This window comes from Falco peregrinus, chromosome 2 (assembly GCF_023634155.1).
Source record: "Falco peregrinus isolate bFalPer1 chromosome 2, bFalPer1.pri, whole genome shotgun sequence".
Classification (NCBI taxonomy): domain Eukaryota; kingdom Metazoa; phylum Chordata; class Aves; order Falconiformes; family Falconidae; genus Falco; species Falco peregrinus.
Window position 1 is genome coordinate 104,908,174 of NC_073722.1, and position 18,930 is coordinate 104,927,103.

General features: G+C 44.0%; 1 protein-coding gene across 5 annotated transcripts in view; it reads left to right on the forward strand.

Moving 5' to 3' along the window:
* Positions 1-18,930, forward strand: part of COL26A1 (collagen type XXVI alpha 1 chain) — a 195,283-nt gene that overhangs the window by 2,798 nt on the left and 173,555 nt on the right. For 3 of the 5 annotated variants that reach the window (XM_027790966.2, XM_013301614.3, XM_027790965.2), the window contains exon 1: positions 12,818-13,260. In XM_027790966.2, coding sequence (XP_027646767.1) covers positions 13,109-13,260 — 152 coding nt within the window. In that variant the 5' untranslated portion in view covers positions 12,818-13,108. The other 2 variants (XM_055796739.1, XM_027790969.2) reach the window with 2 other exon arrangements.

Below are 18,930 nucleotides of genomic sequence, written 5' to 3' on the forward strand. Positions count from 1 at the left end.
GTGCATTTGACAGGGGTGCGGTGGAGTGCTGCTCTTTATCATGAGTCTGTTTCACTTAAAAGTGGCTACTAAGGAGGGGTAAGCACTCAGTCCATTCTTTCTCAGAAAACCTATTCTGGAAACAACAGTAAAAGCTCATGCAAAACCTGTTGCTTGGTTCATGCCACCAGATTGTCAAGGACTACAGCTCTGATTTATCTGTGGTCTCAAAAAAGCCTTCCCAGAGGAGACAAGGATCTTTATTTCCATTTTATAGATGGAGAAACAAAAGCAGAGAAAGGTTAAATGACTTAGCCTGAGGAACCCACCTGGCTGACAGCAGATCTAAGATTAATTAAAATGCCTCTTAAAGTTTCGGTGCAGGCTGTGGCCAGTCACAGAGGACGCAGGGAGGCAGACAACTCAACAGCCCATGTATTTTCCTGACCAGTGGACATGATCTCAGTGACACCTTAAGCGACCTGATACTCCCTATGTACCTTCATCGAAGTCAGTGGAAGTTCCCAAGGGATGAATTTGAGTTGCTCCATTTATGCAGTGATGTATAAACAAAACACAAGGAGCAGCAGTCTGCCTCCATGACACACACACCCCACACACACCCCCCCCCCCCCAAAGAAACACACCAAAGTGCTCTGATTTTGGGGTTACAATACATGAATCCTGAAGTAACATTACTTACTACGGTTTAAATCTTAAGGTACAGCTGCAGATGGTGTCTATGATTGATGTTTCGCTTATTCTAAAGTGGTTGCTCTGATCCTGTTCTGTGGAGCAACAGTAACACCTAGTGGCTAAATGCGCCAGTCCATCCCCTCCTTCCCTTCAAGAAATAGGACTTGGAGGGGACATGGTGTGATTGACAGTTTTGACTTGCAAGGCCAACACTTAGGATCTCCAGGGATTTGCCATTTTCCTTTCAAACCCCCACCACATTCTGTTTTCTATTAAAAGTGGTAGATGAAATATGAAACTCTTCCTCCCACCTCCCAACCCCCTTCACTTTTCTGGCTCATGCAGGAGGTTGTTCCAGTCCATCTTGATCTGTAGGTGGGTGGGCTGTGAGTGGCCGAGCCTACTGCTTCCAGCTTGGAGCACTCAGATTTCTGTAAGGAATCCAAACTTTTTTCTTTTTCTTTTTTTTGTCTGAAAAGGATCAAGCAGATCATCTGATGGAGGTTGGCGACCTCAGTGCATTTGATAATGTAGTGTTAACTTGCCTGCGTTAAGGCAGACCAAACCAATCTGTTCCAAGAAGTACCATTTCTTAAGATGTGGTATGCAGGATTGTTTGCCATGATCTACTGGGACTACTAATTCATCAGAGAGGGACCCCCTAGAAAAATAGCATTTGGGAGGAAGAACCCACAGATGTTTACTGTGTTAGCAGGAGAGCCCTTCAGAGGGTCTTCTCTCCACCTCACAGGGGAAAGTTTCAATTTTTCCAAGGAAAAAAACATTAAGCAAAGGTATTTCTGCTAAAGCCCAGATCATTTACATTTGTAAATAGAACCTCGTCTCTCTGGGGGAATTACAGTACTGAGACATTATGGTCTCATCATATTCATGCTGTCTAATTTTAGGCTTTTGGTTTAGGTATTCCGAATTACCTGCTGGAAGCATCTGTTTGGGAGAGTCTTCATTGCCTGTTGACAGAGCCTGGACTCTTAATGTAGGCTGTGGATGCGTGCTGTTTTACATAGGACATAAACTGGTATCAGCATCCACTCAAAGAAGTAGTAGTGCCGCCATTCACATCCCCAGCTATCTGCCTAGCTTCCTTCCAACTACCTGTTTAGATGGAACTGATTCAATTGAAAACTAATTTGATGCCTCTGGGGGTAAAAAAAAGTCTCCCTGAACCTGTTCACTGCACAAAAACCTGGTGCTAACAGGAAAAAGGTAATGAGGACCAGTGGGGACATGGCCAAGTGGGACAAGGATGGGACCATTTCTTTCGGCTACTGTGCAGATGTACACTGAATTGAAGTGTGCATATAGTCCTGCCACTAGTCAGACCTCTTAGATTTGGTGTTCTCAATACCTGTTTGTAAGAGCAGTCAGAGAGAAATGCAGCCTGATGGTGAGAAATTAGAACTGTTGTGCTGGAATGTGTTTGGCACCCTTTACAGTTAGAAAAGAGCATGGCAGCCTTGCTGGGCTGTGCAAAGAACCTTTTTTAATGTTTGTAAAAATGATTTCATAGGTGGTAGACCAGAAGGTACTGAAACAAGACATCAAAGGATAATTGTTATTGGTGATTCACAAGGGCTCACAGAACCTTTTCTATTAGACCCGTATGCTTTTTGTTTTGAATATAAAATTTCAAAGTAAGTTTTGTTTCTTACTGACAGCTGTGGTGTCTGCGCCCCTGTTGGTCTGGAAAGAGCCTGCATTTATTAACATCCTCTGATCTATTTATACACTCGAGGCCAGACCCTCAATGACTAAATAGAAAGCAAGCAAAAAAGTGTGGACTGTCTTTAGAGGGACTGCCATGTGGTCCTATAGGAGAGGAGATCCTACTGACAGGAGGATTTTGTTTTCTCTCATTTTCATCCTCTGATTTGACTTATGTGTTCCTTTAGAGTTTATGGCCAAACACAGGAGTTCTTTAACCCTGTGGTCCTTCCAGGGATTATGTTTCAGCTAACATCCTGGGCCAAATCAGCTGTCTTTTCACATGTCTCACATTCATTTTCATTTAAGGCTTTATTACCTCTTGGCAGTATGCCATTATAGACAACAGATTTATACTAGTAATTAGTATGTTTTGAGGAGTCTGGGACAAGATCTCAAATCCTTTCTCCTTTGCATAGGTACCTGATTACAGTGATGAATGCTTAACTCTGCGGCCTCAGCTTAAAAATCTACAGCCTTGATAATTTTGCCTCAATTCCCTTTGAAGCCTGGGAAAAGTAGTACCTTCGTTTCCAATGGTTGACTCACTTGAAAGTGAGTCCTCGTTTGAAAGGTCCTCCTTAGTATCTTATGGCTACAAATGCACATATATGTGAGACTGGCACTTGGACTGAATGTGGCCTGCCACTGCGGACGTGCTGCAATTGAAGGTCCTTGCATTTCTGCAGGTGGGGGTAGAGTTAGAAGCAGCGTGTTGTACTGTGGATTTTAAACACCATGAGGAATGTCTTGGAAATATAAAAAGCAAAGTAGGCTGAGTAAAAGAGTTCATATTTAGTATAGATAGTTGGTCATGTAGTATTAAGTGGTTTGTTATTTTATTGTTCTTCAATAATTTGAGAATTTAAATCTTCTACTTTTGGCTTGGCTAGTGATGTTGTCTTGATCTGGGTTATAAAAATACTATGCTTCACCTAAGCACAGGTTGTTGTAGTTTTCATGTTAATTAGCAATCTCCAGATTTAGATGAATTAATACAATCACTCTTTCTTTCTTTTGCCGTAGAAGTTCAGAAGTATAATCTGTCACTTGTGAGAACATAAAGAATTGGACTGGAAGCATTCCAGACTCTTTACTGTAAGTGTTCAAAGATTTAATGGAGTCCTCAGTCATAAAATCTTTAATTTGAACTAGACCTTTATATTCTCCATTCTTAAATTCACTATTTCTACATCCAGGGGATTTCCTGTTATCCAAGTATGTACGGAGGCCCTTTATTTCCCTCTGTGTGTGTTTTTTAATTCAAATCAAATGTAAATGTCAGTGGTTGATTGCACTTAACCTCCTTAGGTTCATATTTCTTATTTAATTGCATTACATTTCAAAGTTCAAGGCTATATATTTAATGTTGTTAATAGCACACCATATTTTAATGAGGCTGTTATCTTCTGCAAATATATACAGAACAATGGAGATTGATTACACAGGATCTTTCGAAGAAACTGTATCTCAAAGCTGTTTAAAATGAATAAACACAGTGGAGAGTTTCAGTTAATGTAGTTCTTTAACTAACACATCTTCAAAACGAAGGAAATGAATGATTGGGTTATCAAGACTGTTCGCTCTCCTCTTCCCCAGGCAGACACTGCACCTCGGTGGGTCACTAGCCTTAACTGCAGTGTGCCAGGGCATATGTTACAAGCTGTGGTTGTTCTCAGAGATGCTCCAGAATCACAGCACTGCTTTTTCCAAAGTCCACTTACCTCCTCTGTAGCTGGCCAGACTCCCTCTTTGCCCAGCCTACAGCTCAGCTCTGTAAATCTATTGTCAGTCAGTTCAGGGAAGGCTCAGAACATGGAAAATAATTATCTAATTTTCTTGAAACATCTAAAAAAGGACAAGTATTACCTAGAGATAATGTACAGAAAATCTGGGACAAATCTACTGTGCTCTGCTGGAAAGCCAGCCAGCTGAACACCTGTTTTCAATGCAAAATAGTGCATCACCCTACAGTTGGGGCACTGCACTGGGTTTTTCACAACAATCTTAGAATTAAATACTCAAGATGTGAATTGAGCCAAAACATGTTTTGCTGTTAGCCAGTTCTTTCCAGGCACACAGTGAGGCTGGTAGTCTTGTCCTACCATTCCATCACATACCAAAAATCTCCATAGTCTGGTCAAAAGCTTTTATTTCTTTTTTTGGGCAACAATCAGTTTAAACATTTCCTAGTATCTTGCAAACTTTGTAATTTCCTCTCTGCCAAAAAAAGAACAATTTCTCTCTCTCTTTAGGTTATGTCTCATCTTCTTTTATTTTTTTTTCTTCTCTTTTTTCATTATTTTAGCATTTATACCATATCATTTTTATTCCATGTCTATTATCCTTACAATAACCATGATACAGAACAAAGCACTAAACCCTGTGTTATAAAGAGAGGCCCTGAGAGATTGCCTGATGGCTGTGGTAGGTCAGAGAGTTCAACCAGATTCTTTCTGGGTGCAGACTGACAGCCCATGTATCCTTCCTGCCTGAGACCCAGTGGCATGAGAGGTTGTGAGCCAGTGTAATCCCAGAGGATTATTTGGGGACAGGTTTTGAATCTGTAGAGAGATTGATCTCCCTTAGGCAGAACAGAAAACAGAGAGAGATGAAGAGCATTTCTTGTGGTGAAAGAGAGATTGGTGTTCTATGTGAGGAGCTGGATATCTGCAAAGTATAATTTAGTAGACATTTAGAAATGGAAGCAAGGAGCGGGGGAGGGGTGGGAGGAAATTTGCATACAACCAGTTCAAGAAAGTGCTCAGACTAAGCTTGTTTGGCAAAACCTCCCAGAGGTCCTGGGAGAGGGATAGATTTTGGATACCAAGCCCACTAGGTGTATCCGTTGGTGACAATTGAGTATACTGTGAACACCTAAGCTAGCATTAGTGTACATGTGCATAGCCAAGAAATACTTGGATCCAATTGCCTTGCAGTGACTTTAGCCTTTAATGCCTACAATGATTCTTTCATATTTAGCACCTTAGCTGCCTTTTTATTGCTTTCATGGAGGAATCTGAGATTCAGGAGAGGAGATCAGGTAGAGAGTCAGCTAAAGAGTAAAACAGTGCCATTGAATGGTGTTGGAGTTTACGTACATGATTGCTCCCTTTAGAATGAATAGAGCAAAATGTTCATAAATGTAAATTGATAAATCTGGAAAATATTCTCTTTAAATAATCCCCAGAGCTCTCAGCCTAACACACAGATGTAGAAAAAAGACCCCAACAACTGAATAGGATGTTGGGTTGCATTACATTAAGAACAGAGTATATATCAAAAAGGTGTTATTGTTATTACATAAAACACTGGTGAGTTCTTGTTCAGAGTGCTCTTTTCAGTACTGCTCACTCTGCCTAAGAAGGATATCATTACGGGGATAAGGCAGGGAAAATGAGAATACTGTGCCTTTCAGCTCTAAGTTATAAAGCAAGACTGAGGAGCTTTGGTATTGTCTTGTTTAAAAAGAGATCTTGCTATGATTTTAAATGATTTTAAAATAATGAAGGGGATTAATCACATTGAAACAGAAGAAGTCTATGAAAACAAGGAGGCTTAATTTGAAAAATAGAATCTTGGGAAAATAATGAAGACAGAGAAGGGAGAGGCTCATGTGAATGCTTCAAGAAATATGTAATGTCAGTTATCAGTGGGGTCCCATGAATCTAGATGCACAGTGCTTTAGAGCAGAATAAGGTAAAGATAGAACTGTGAGGAAAATACAGGGATGGAAGTTGGATTGTGGCGGACTGTTTACTGGTAACAGATGGTGAAACCCATGTCAGAGCAGGCTCTGGGAAACACCTGCAGCAAGGAGGAAACAGAAGGTCCTGCAGCCTGTCTGGTAAGAGCCAGCACAGGCAAAGATGGTGCAGGAAGGCACTGAGTGGCAAGAAGTTTGCAGTGGAAAAACAGGTGGCTGGCAGGTAAAGAGTCTGTGGTACAAGGTAGAGGAGAGAAGAAGGAGAACGTGTATGGCTGCTATTACTCAAACTTAACTGCAGACACCTAAGGTGAAAATACTGGAGGCAAGATCTTAGCTGGGCAGAATCATGCCGTGGAGGTGGTGGTCCCTGTACAATGGCTACAGTGCAGTGATTTTCAGCTTGCAGCCCACAAACTTTTGAAGGACCATAGCCAACTTCTAGGGGGCCTGTGAAAGCCAGCTAAGAAAAGCAGACTGTTGTGGTTAGGCCTCATTGTCATGGCCCACAGGGAAGGTTCCTAGGAGATTTGAAAAAAATCTATAAAAGCTGGAAAAATATGGATAGAATATACAGATTTCCTGTGTGGAAGAAAGAGGACTCCAGTCTCCCCACTTGTACCCCCCAGTTCTTCTGTTCTTTGACTCCACAGGGTGGGTGGCACAGCCTCTGGTGTGGGCAGGAGCCGGCGAGAGGGTGTTTGTTTCCATAAATCCTTCCTTATCTGTTTTGTGTGCCTTTACTTGTGTATTTTGTCAGGAAGAGGGTGAGCCCACTCCCTTTTATGTGACTTGCGTGATACCAAAAGGGAACTCAGACTCTCATTCACATTGGCCTGCTCAAGTCAGGCAACTCAGATCCATGGGGAGATTGAGGGAAGAAGGAGGGTTTCAGGGCCAGAGTTCAAAACTGAGACATTCTTTGGTCATGAAAGTCTTTGCTTCTCTGAGATCCAGAAAGAATCTGTGACTCAGGATGGATTTTCGTTCGGATACCACTGAATCTGGATATCCTGTAGTCGGTGACTCCACTGAAAAACTGCAGCCTGATATCCGGTAGCTCCTTCCACTGCATGTAATAAAGTACTTTGTTTTGTTGTAGTTCAAGACTGTCTGTGGTCTGGAGAATTTATAAGTTCAGTGTTTATGTCCTGTACAGCATCAAGCAAGGAGGCAGCCCTCAGTGACTGAATAATGTTTAATGAACAGTTAATGAACAGGAACATAGTTTGAGGATACAGACATGGAGACATACTTCCCAATGTTTTCTTTAGTGACCTCAGTGATGGGAGAGGGAGCATGCTTATTAAATCTGTAGATGAGGCAAAGCTGGAAATGATTGCAAGAACACTGGAAGGCAGGATTAAAATGTCAAGTGATCTTGACAAATTGGTGATATGATCTGAATAAAATAAGATGAAACTCATTAAGGACAACTGCAGGGCACTATGCTTTGGCAGGAATCATTTTAACTAGCAAATACAGGATGGGGAAAAGTCAGGCTAGCAGTTCTGCAGAAAAGGTAGAGCATCCCAAACTAAACATGGATGTACAGATGTCAAAAAGGCATATCCTAGCAGGGCAGAGGTATTGCACAGACGTATAGGTTATGGGTACCACACATTATGAGATAAAAGTAGAGCAGGCAGAAAGTCTAGAGGAGAATACCAAAAAAGATCAGAACTATGTAACATGTGACCTACAGGGAAAGTCTGAAGAAGTTGGCATTGTTTTTCTTCTAGAAGGCAAGGGAAGGTGTTAAAACATTTTTAAAAAAACTTTGAGGAAATAAAATTTTGTTTAAAGACAGGAGGAATATTTTCTACATCCATAATGGAGAAAGTAAGACATTAAGAGCTTAAATTGCAATGAAACAGACTGAGGTTGGATGTTAAGAAAAACTACCAGCACAGGATGCAAAGCATTGGAACGTGTTTTCAGATGAGCACAGGGAGTTTCTGTCTTGAGATCTTCCAGAACAAGGCAGAAAAGTTTGTGCCAACAACAATCTCTGTATGATAGATCCTGCCTTCTACCAGGGAGAAGGGAGAGGGATTAGGATTAGATAACCCTTGCAGTCCTTCCTGGCTACTTCTGAATGTGCTTGTACTCTGGCAGGTTTGAATGCAATAGACCTGGTGATATATGTGCCTTGGCTTTAGCACACCTGTGTGAATCCCTGCTTTATTGCGTTCTTGGTGAGTCTGATGGATCAAGGCTATGTCCACAAACTCCTTGTGCTTGTGCAGATCAGTGTGTCAGTGCATGTCCAATTAGGAGAATTTTTGCCTGACATCAAAGGTGACATAAACTGTTTTTCCCAGGACACAAAAATGCTGAGATTATGTGTAATTCCACCAAACATAGTCATTGTCTTGTTAATCTGTTGAGTCATCACATTTTCTATCTGCTGAATTATGTTTCAATCTAAGTTATTTTATCCAGTATATTACTTTATAATACCCACAGAAGTGCTTATCTCAGGCAAAGTTCTCATCTAAGGTCAACGAATTTTGCCAGAGTCATGACTTCTGGATCATTTTTTGTGCTTCATAGAACATCACTGTCTATCATGTTTACTGTATGTGAAACTGCTGGTGTCAGTGTGACATTTTTTCAGTTCTATTCCATTTTGAGTTCAGCTGTGATTGATTTATTCCAGGTCAAATTCAAGACATGTTCACGCACTAGCTGTCTCCTAGCTTAAAAGAAAAACCACCACAATCCCCTAAAATTTTCAGTTTGGCTCAGGTTTGGTTTGATTCCCCAGTAATAGATGTGTACAATAACCTTGGTAGTCTTATAATTTAATTTATAATAGAGGTCTTGATCTCTTACTGTTACTAACCTCTTATCCGTCTCTTATAATTTTCCAAGGTTATTTGACGGCTTTGTTATATCACAATGAAATAATCTAGGCATTTTAGGAAGCTAGAAAGGGTTTGTCCAAATTATTTTTGGGTTTAGATGGTCTTATCAATGACTTTATTCTAACTTCAAAAGGATACTTCATAATTCTAAAGCTCCACAAGGTTTTATCAACTAGAACAAAGCTGCTTTTCCTTTGGTCTCTTCTTATGAAAAGTGCACTCACAAAATCCAAGGGATGGGTGTTCCAAAATTTGTTTGCCATGATTTTAAAATTGTGACTCTTCTTTTTCAGCTAACTACTGACTTTTGTAATACCGTAAGTGGTGCTGAACAGTTGCGATGGCATTGCAGTTCTGGAGCTGGACTCTTCTTACAGGTATAACAGTGCTTTTCTACCTTTTCAAGCCACCTTTCAAACTGAAAACCTTGTAGAAAACAAATCCCTTTTCTGCTGTATCATTCCAGGTTTTTTTCCTTTGCAACTGTACAAAAATCAGACTAAACTTTGAATGTTCCTTTTACTGTCTGTGTTTCCCCCCACTTCATTTATTGGCTGGCTTGCAGGCAGTGTATATGTTTAAAGAAATTACAGATATTTTCACAGAACAGTTTCTGGTACCTTATGTCTCAGGTATGCCCAATGGACGAGGAAGCTGAAAACTACTCCAGACCATGTGAAACCCCATGGGCCCACACATATCCAGTGGATTAGTCTTCTGACATGACAGTGTAAGGCTGTCACTTGCATGGAAGGTGAGCAGTGGTTGGGAGGAAGGCCCTCCAAGGACTGCTTTTTCATGATAGCAAAGTCAGTAGGGCTGGTAAATTTAAAACCTGGCCCTTGCCTCTTTACTATTTCCCCACATGCTTCCATGTGTTGTGGCTTTCCAGTATGCAGCCTACCTCTTCCATCTTGAACTGAATTGGTGAAATACATCCAAATAATTTATTTAGTGGTGATTGCCTGGGCAAATCTTTAATGAACAAGCTTATGCACAGGCATAAAAAGCGTAGCTTTATATTTTGAAATATATTACGTCTGGTTTATAAGAATAGGACTGTTCAGATTTCAAGGGTTCTCTTCTCAAAGCTAGTCCCTCTGATAAATTGAATGGATTATGTTTTTGTTGGCTCTCTTTGTTACCTCCATCACTGTGTTTCCAATTTATCAACATAGTTTTGAGAAATTGTTAGAGTATGTTGCACTCGTAAGCACCGTGGGGAGAAAAAATATTCATTTATTACTGCTATTGTGTTTGATTATATTATGCATATCCCAAGGACTAAAATGAAATGTCATCTTTAATTCTCCCCTTACAGTAGACAATATCACCCTTTCTTCCCTCTTTCCAAAAACAGCTTGGAAGTTAATTCTTCATTTTCATTTTAAATCAGCCATACAGAGTAGAAGCAAGTGTGCATTAGGGACAGGGCAGAAGTAATGGGAGCTGGAGTTCCGAGCTCTATTTCTGGCTCTGCCTTTAGCTCTTTGCAGTCTTGAGCAAAGTCATTTGACCTCTGGTCTCCAGTCTCAGTTCGTGAAATAGGAAGAACATTAGCTTCTTACAGATGTCTCTAATAATTTGCCAGAATCATGTCTTGTCTAATCACCTGTGTTTAATATCTCTTAGGGTCTTGCAAAGTCAGTGAAGGCTGAAGCAGCAAATTTTGCATGCAACCGAAAATGAAGTGCTCTTGGACAGTTAAGACTTGAAGACTATGAAGAGCTTCTGAAGGGGCTAACCCAAGCCAGGAGAATGAGTCAGAAAGCCACTGGTGCCCTTCAGCGCTGTTAAACACTGGTAAATGATCTATCCCAGCCTGTCAGGAGAAGGAACTTAGTGTGTTTGGGACAAAAGGCTGAACCAGGCCCTCAGCACACAGTCTGAAGCTGTAAGAAACTGCCAGGTGTGGGGGTCCAGCTGCACCCAGCTTGGCTTTACACACACAGGTGAGGATGATCACCCAGATTAAAGGGCAGGGGAGCCTTAGAGAAGTCTAGAGTTTTGTGTGTTTTGTAGCTTCTGGCTGGTTTCTCAGGAGAAGGTTCAATTTGAGGCAGTTTGTAGCCATACTGAGAGGGGAGGCCAGAGAGTAGGTCGAGCAGAGGGTTTTCTGAGGACTGACTCTGAGCAAAATGGCGGTATGTCTGAACATCTTAGGGTGAGTTGCTGTGAGTTATGTGTTTTCTTGGGGGTGGAAGAGGGAAGGGAAAACCAGATGTTCCCCTTGGTGTGGGTGAAGGAAGACTGAAAGGAAGGGTGCTCAGGCTGAGCTGAGCCAGGGCTGTGGACAGAGTGCCCTGTTATGTCCTAGCTCTAGGCACGGAGGGCTTTTTGTAAATAAACAGTGACTGTTTCTAAGCAGGTTTGGTGGTCCAGTGCTGCTGGCCCAGACCTTCTGAGCTCCCTTTGAGCCCAGAGTGCTGATCCATTGCATGCTGCAGCTCTGGGATGTGCTGGGGGTGGCTGTGGGGCAACCCCAGGGAGGCTGCAGTGCAGACTGCACCTCTGCTTCCTTGTGTGATTTGCTCTAGTGATTAATAACGGTGGCTGTTTAAAAACCTGGTGCCTCATTTGCAGTCTAAACTTGTCTGGTTACAGGCTCCAGCCAGGGGCTATTTATCTCTGTGTGCAGGCTCTGGAGATGGGCACCATGGGGGAAGGTGCTTACCCACGGGTGGGGGATAAACCTAGCCATTTTCTCAGTATCTTACAGTTGTTTCCTAGCTGCGGCACCTTGCAGGGATTGCGTTGCTTCTGAGGGAAAGAGGTCTCTGCCTTTGCAGAGCCCCCCAGGGAAGCCTAGGCCCCTAGGGTACTCCAGGAAGAGACTTGCTTTCCATGGTAAATCAGAGCTCTCGTTGGCTGGCCACACAAACAGCAAACGTGCAGAGAGGGTACTGTGAGCTTGCAAAATCTGAGGGTAAAAAGAAACCTTGGAAGACCGTTGTGTCATCTTAGGAATTAAATCCCTCCTTGTGGTGTTTGGTTCAGAGGAGTTGCTTGCCCAGCTAGCGAGCTGCAACAGCCCAGGTTCCTCTGGAGCTGGGAAGGGGACAGGGAAAGGCCAGCAAATGGGGTCTGTGACACTGTCACCAAATGGGGGATGTACAAGGGTTTTAAACATAAACTTAGCTGCTGCACAGAGAGGGAGCCTTGCTGCTGGCTTCTTTCTTAGGGTACCGGCTTTGCAAAATATCCACATCCTTCCATGACTGCAAAAATGTTCCTCCTGCTTGGGGCTGACTGTGCAGTACTCTAAGCCTGGGGCCATCCTGGGTGCTAGGCAGAGGGCATCTATGCGAGGTGGTGGTAAGGGAGTGCTTATGCAGGGTGCCAAAACGAGCAACATGCACGTACTGAAGCAGAGATTGTTTTACCATTACCTTATGAATGAAGCATCTAAAAAATTATTTGTTTCCTACTTTATCTGTGTAACTTTTGCAGTGCAAATGCGGCAGCAGGCACCAGCTTTTGGATGTTTGGGCTGCCCTGAAGTGCAGCGCGTTCCCCTCGAACTAGTTCCCGGTTAGGGTTAGCTGGGGGGGCACAGGGCCTTGTGGCCGGTGTGGGTGATGTCTGGGGCTCGGAGCTGCCCCGGGCCTTCCCGCGGGGGTGCTGCCCGCCCTGCCCAGGTGGGAGCGCGCATTCCCGGCCTGTGCCGTACCGGTGCGGGACCGTGCCTCGCCGGCCCCGGGGCGCCTGGCCGCCCTCCCTGACGGGGAGCCCCTTCGCTGCAGGGTCTGCTGCGAGGCCTGGCAAGGGTTAACGCCGAAACCCCACGCCCCCTTTGACGGAGTCGGACCAACCTCGCCAAATTTGAAAAGGCATCCGGGGCTGAGTGTGCGCCCTGGGCGCAAAGAGTCGCGCTGGCCCTGGACCCCCTGCGCGGTCAGCAGCCGCCGCCGCCCGGGCTGGGCTTGCCGAGGGACGGGGTTTCCCTTTGGGAGCCGGAGCGGCGGTCCCTGTGTCCCGCGCACCCCTACCCCGCGGGCCCCGCTCCCGGGGGCACCACTGCGCCGTGGGATCCCGCCGTGACCCCGGCCCGGGGAGGCACGGTGGAGCCCCGCGCCTGCCGTGCCGTGTGAGAGGAAAAGGGGGGCGGGAGGAAAGCCCCGGTCTTGCAAAAATGCAGTTCGCTCTGTTCTTGTCCTGGTGCTGCTGCCTGCATGGATGCGCGCTAGGGACGGGCTTCCTCTATCAGTTCCCAGCATCAACCCTGCAGCACAACTACCCCGAGCAGAGCTCGGGCTCGCCGGGCAGCGGCTTCGCCAGTCGCCGGTGAGTAAGACCGGGTCCGCCTCCTCGGCGAGGAGGCTGGGTCCCGCCGGTGGTCCCGTGGGGAGCGACGGGCATGGCACAGCCGCGGGCAGCCATCCTCGTGGAGGGTGCGAGGGGCTTTCCGGGCTGGGCTGCCCTCATCCTAAGTGGGGTGGGGGAGGCGCCCTACCTGCCTGCAGCAGTGTCACTCTCTGGGGAATCGAGGAGCTAAGCTTTGGCAACTGAAACCCGCAGGCTCCCCACTTCTTGCCCCCCCCCCGGCTCGTCGGGGAGGGGAAGGTGGCTCTGCCGGGTCCGCGGGGCAGCGTGTCCCGGCGCAGTGCGCAGCCAGAGCCGTAAAACCTCCCGAACCGGGACACTGGTGATGCCGGCAGAGGGAACTGTTATAGCCCTCGGCTGTGAGGAAAAACTAGTTCAGCTCAACAAAGGAAAGACCTTAATTACAGATCTCTAGTCAAGAGCTGCAGCTTTCAAATAGCTGTTTAAAACCAAACCTCCCACTCTTCTCCTCTCCCCTCCACCCCAAACCAATTTCTTAAAACTTAATGTAAATCAGTTTTGATTTATGTATCTTGCTGCTTCAGTAGAGCAAACAATTTAGGCTTCTCCCCCTCCCCTCTGTTTTCTCTGGGTATTTCTCTAGAGGTGAAACAGCTGTTCAGATGAATGAGCTGCACTGTATAAAGTGAGAGAGTGGCTTAACCTGATTCTAGTTGTTCTTGAATTTCACTTCTCCCCCCCGCGCGCCCCCCCCCCCCCCCGTGATTCCCTTAAATGGGGACTTGGGAATTTAATATTCAGGGCTCGTCCATCCTGTCTCTACCTCTTTTCCTCCTTCCCTTGCTAATACCTAGTATGTATGAGTTATGCTGCTGTGGAGGAGGGCTTACGTTAGCCCTGCTTATTTGGGCTACGAATTGGGATAAAGCATCTACGCAGAAGATTTACACTGACGTGTCACAGAAGTGCAAGAGTGGGTGCTAGCCTTGTGCCTTGCACAGTTCTTGCATATGGTGAATATTTCATCTCCAAGTGGGGGTGGTTTTGTTTGCTGGCCTGTCAAACAGGCCTCAGTCTGTAGGGGGTGTGATGTTAAACTACAGTAAATGTCAAAGGGTTTGAAACGGCAGAAAATTATAGGAGAGTAATGGGATAAACCTATCCCAGCTGGATCTGTTCCAATGTACCCCCTTCCCAAAGCATGAGCTGCAATGAGAACCACATGTCATTTGTCTTACATATCTATTAGCCTGCAGATCTTTGTTCAGAGCTACCACGCTTACATGAGTGTAGACTGTATCTCTGCGCACCAAAGACCTTCCCCAATTCACACTCTTGCACAATTTTCCCATGCCTCAGTTGTTTGGATAGCTGACCCTTTGTCAGGGGAACGTGTCCCTCTCCAAGTCTATAAAGTGTTGTATAAAACCATCTAAAGCTGATTTGAACAATGATGTTGGGAAAGCTGGTAGATTTTTTTTTTTTTGTCCAATGGAACTTTGCCATGTGAGAATCTCCCATTCTACCCTAAAGCAGAGGGGGAAATAAAAAATTGAAGGGAAGGAAAAATCACTGGTAGACATTTAGAAATAAAAATTCAAGTGCTTAGTCAAATATCACACGTTGGAGCAATCTTTGTATGTTTAAATTTCCCCTTGAGTGGTGGAGTTGTGGTGTTGGCAAATGTCTTAACAGCTTCACTTTCTGATGGGAAAATCTGTGTGGGAAAACTTTACCCAGCCACAATGTTGGACCTTTGGGGGGAGCCTCCTGCAGGGTGCAGTTTCAGGTTAGGATAGCTGTGCTTTTCTGGATTTAATATGGTGCTGGATAAGAATGAGGCTTTTGCTCTGAAGTCTGACATTGATCCATGTGGGTGCAAAGCCTTTTTTTTTCAGGAGACTGAATCAGACTGGTATAAAAGTTGTTTACATTGTTCAGTGTCCCTTTTGCCATCTAAACAGGGGATCTTAGCAGCACCTGAATTACATGAAGCAATAGCAGCTCCATCACAGCAGAGCTTGCTGACCTCTTTCCCAAAGAGGCTGCAGAGGACACAAGATGGTGGGTAGGTGATTACCATTAATGATGCTACATGGCCATTCTCACTTTCTCTTCTGCAACCTTCCCAGTGAGTGCTTTGTTCAGTGACTTCTGGCACTTTTCCTGGGTACCATCAGCCAAGTACAGGAAGGCCAGAGCCTTGAGAGTTACTGCTGCAGCTCCAGGCTTTGGTACATTGCACCACATACTTATGCACTCTATACTGTGTGTAGCTGACATGTTTCTGTGTTATAGGACGTAGCGTGTTCCTGCAGCTGTCTTTTTCTGTCCTTGATTAGCAAGTGAAGACATGATTGAGCTGTTTGGGAATCTATCAACTTTTCTTAAAATTAACTTGCTGTAACAGTTGTATTTCTCTAAGGGGAGAAAAATAGTTGCTGGAATCTTTTGTCTTCCACCCTGAAAACCATTCAAAACTTAATAGCTTATATAGTCCTTGGTATCTAGGTTGCAGGCTGTCTCAGAGATAGACTTCTGAGGCTCTGAGGACTGCTGAACACTTTCTGATGGAAAACTAAGGCCCTGTGGAGTGTGTGGGGGGGAAGTTGGGAGGGTGGGGGTGGCAGAGGGAAATTTGGAGGAAAAAAAATATTCACATCTTTCAAAATGCCATTGTGGAATACTTGTTCTGGTGGAATGTTGCTTCCTTTGTTTCTTTTTTTTTTGTTTTGTTTTGTTCAGTTGACAGACCTTGGTTATCAGACCAAAGACACTTTCAGTCTATGTTTGCATGTGCTTGAATTGCTTTGAACTTCTATAGGGGATGTGCAAGCAGCAGTGTTTGTTGACGTTGTATAGATGGTAGCAGGCGCACTATTTTCTTTGAAATTCACATTCAGTGCATGCATTTCTGCCTTAACACAGTAGCAAGTTAATGAGAATGGGAAGTAGGTCTTACCCAAAGCGTAAGAGTGGAGGGGCTGTCTGCCAAGCAGAAACTGTTGTCCTCCGGACCTGGACACAAGAAGCTTTGCTAACCAAGTTAAGGCGAGCTTATTCCCATGCTGGAAGTAGCTTGGTTCTCAAAGATAGCCTGCATCTGTGTTAGTTGTCTTTGGAACTAGTGTTCTCCCAGCTTAACTTCTCATCCTATTTTCCTGTAGTTTCAAATTAGTCAGGCATCAAGTCCTTGTGAACTCAAGTGTGGGAGTTAGAAACTTCTGAGACTAGATGCAGTGCTTAGACTGGAAACCTTGTTGGATGTGAGGTGGAGCTGACTGAAAGGAAACCCCCAAACATGAACCAGGAAGAGTGTAGGATAACTTTTTTTTGATTCTACGCTTCCAGTACCATTGCAAAAGTCAGCTGGGGTGGATACAAAATCCAAGTGTGATAGATAAACCTTCATAATACTTAGACCTCAGCCTAAACATTTCTTCCTGTGAATGAACATTAGAACCACAATGTTATAAGTAGCTGGACTGTCCAAGTAGACATTCTTATCTAGACTATACTGGTAATTACAAATCAGTACTTATCTTGGTTACATAGTAATTCTGAGTGATTGCTACAGCAGTGATGTTTCTTGAAGATGGATATGGAGAGGAAAGCAATATTGGTCAATTGAAATCTGTAAGTGCACCTCCTGATTGTTAGAGGCAGAGGTTTTGACATGGAAGACCAGGTGGCTTCATCCATTTCTTGTTGCCACATATGTCTGAGAGCAAGACCTGTGTTCCAATTGTGCCTCTACCAATGGTTTACTCTGTGTCAGAGGGCAAATCACTTTGCCATGGATTCAGTGGAACAATTAAACATGCTGTGTGTGCTGCTTTGACATGGGCAAGATATTTAAACTGACATCAGCTTTCCCGTACTATAGCTTGTCTTTCTTCTCCCCCCTGAAAAAGTTGAAGTGTTGATGCTTTCAGATGTTTAGGTGATGCCTGAAATACATTGTCAGTTACTCCTTGAACCTTGCAGCCTCCTAATAGGTCACTTGGATGGCTGTGTTTCAAAACCAAGATGTCTGGGTGGACCTGCTATAGATAGATCTGTTCTTTTCAAAACAGCTGCCTGCATTGTGCCTGGTCCTACAGCTACACGGTTGCTAGGATGGGAGTGCCCCTCCCCAGCCGCGTTTGAAGCATGGTTCACTACTGCACTGTAATGTAACAACCTCAAGCCTCTTAGGTGAGGTTTTAGTACTTTTAAGTAAATGTGGGTCCCTTTGTGTGGTAGAAGCCTGTTCTTAATATTAAAAAGTGATCTATAAATCAGTATTCTGATTTATGCAGTCTGTCAGAGTGCTTTCAGAACACATACCTGGAGTTTTCCTGACTGTTGTCTGTTAATTCTCTCTTTACCAGAGAAAGATGATTTGAACCTGATTTCAGCCCCAAGTACCGAACCTCCTGTGGCTCTTAAGTGGGTGTGGAATATAAAACTGTATGTATTGGAGAAATGTGGTTCTCTTTCCTTTTACTGACAGGGTCTTGCTTTCTGAGTCATTCCCTCCATCGCCTAATAGTCTGCTCATTGCCTAAGGTCTCTGGTTTTCTATGATTTGCTATGGACTGTGTGAGAATGTCAAGCAAACAGACTGGGATTTATGTCACACTGAGTCCTCTGCGCTAATTCCCCTTTGAAGTGCCCTACCCAGGTAACCAAGAGGTCAGAAGGTCTTAAGCTCTTCACCAAACCCTTGAACTATCTGATGTTTGTTTCCTTGACTCTGTGGCCGTATGATCTTCATCTGACTTGTAAGGTTCAGTGCAGTAACTTCACAATGCAATTAACAGTGAAGCCAATGGTAGTGTAAGGATCTAGCAACACTGGAATGGCTTTGAAATACCAGACGTGACTGTAGTTACTGCAGTAAATTGTATTCGTTTAGGAAATCTCCTATGGTCTTGCCTTTCCAGCTGCTTGTGTGAATCATTTCCTCTCGTGTAGGTTTCATTTACCAGTTCTAGGAAGCAAAAGGGAGCAGAGAAGCAAAGCAATGGGTGGCAGTGAACTTCTGCTCCCCTTGTATAAATTAACAAATGTGTCTCTTTCAATAACCTTTATTTATTCATTTTCTCAAAGCTGAGCCTGTTAGTGCACTAAAATCCTAGTTGAAAGTAGAATTTTACATCAAGTTAGAAACTTCAGAGCGTTGCTTGGGGGGAGCAGTTCTGTGACACTTGGATCATAGCATATTCACTTAATCTTTGTTTTATTGGGCTGTTTCTTGATAAATGGGGGAAAATGAAGAATTTAATACTTTAAGGTAGCAATGAAAGACTGAAAAGAGTGCTTTAGGTCTGCCGGATTGGAATAATGGACCAGCTACTTAACGCCCTTTCCTGCATTAGACCTTCAGCATGTCTGGAAACATTGTTTTGTAAAGCATAGACTACCTGTAGGGTGATACTAAAATTCATCCAACCTCATTTCTGCAATATGCTCAAAGCTCTCAACTTTTTTTTTTTTAGTTAGAAATGTAGATGGTACTTAAATTTACTTTCACTGAGGCATAATGTTTGTTTTGAGGCTTTGAGCATAAAGCTAGCCTGTGCCAACTTAGGTATCAGAAAAACTCTACTAAGGATCATAGCTGCAAAAGTTAAAGAGCATAATGCTACTAATTGGGTTACTGCCCTGCATTTTTTCAACTTTTTA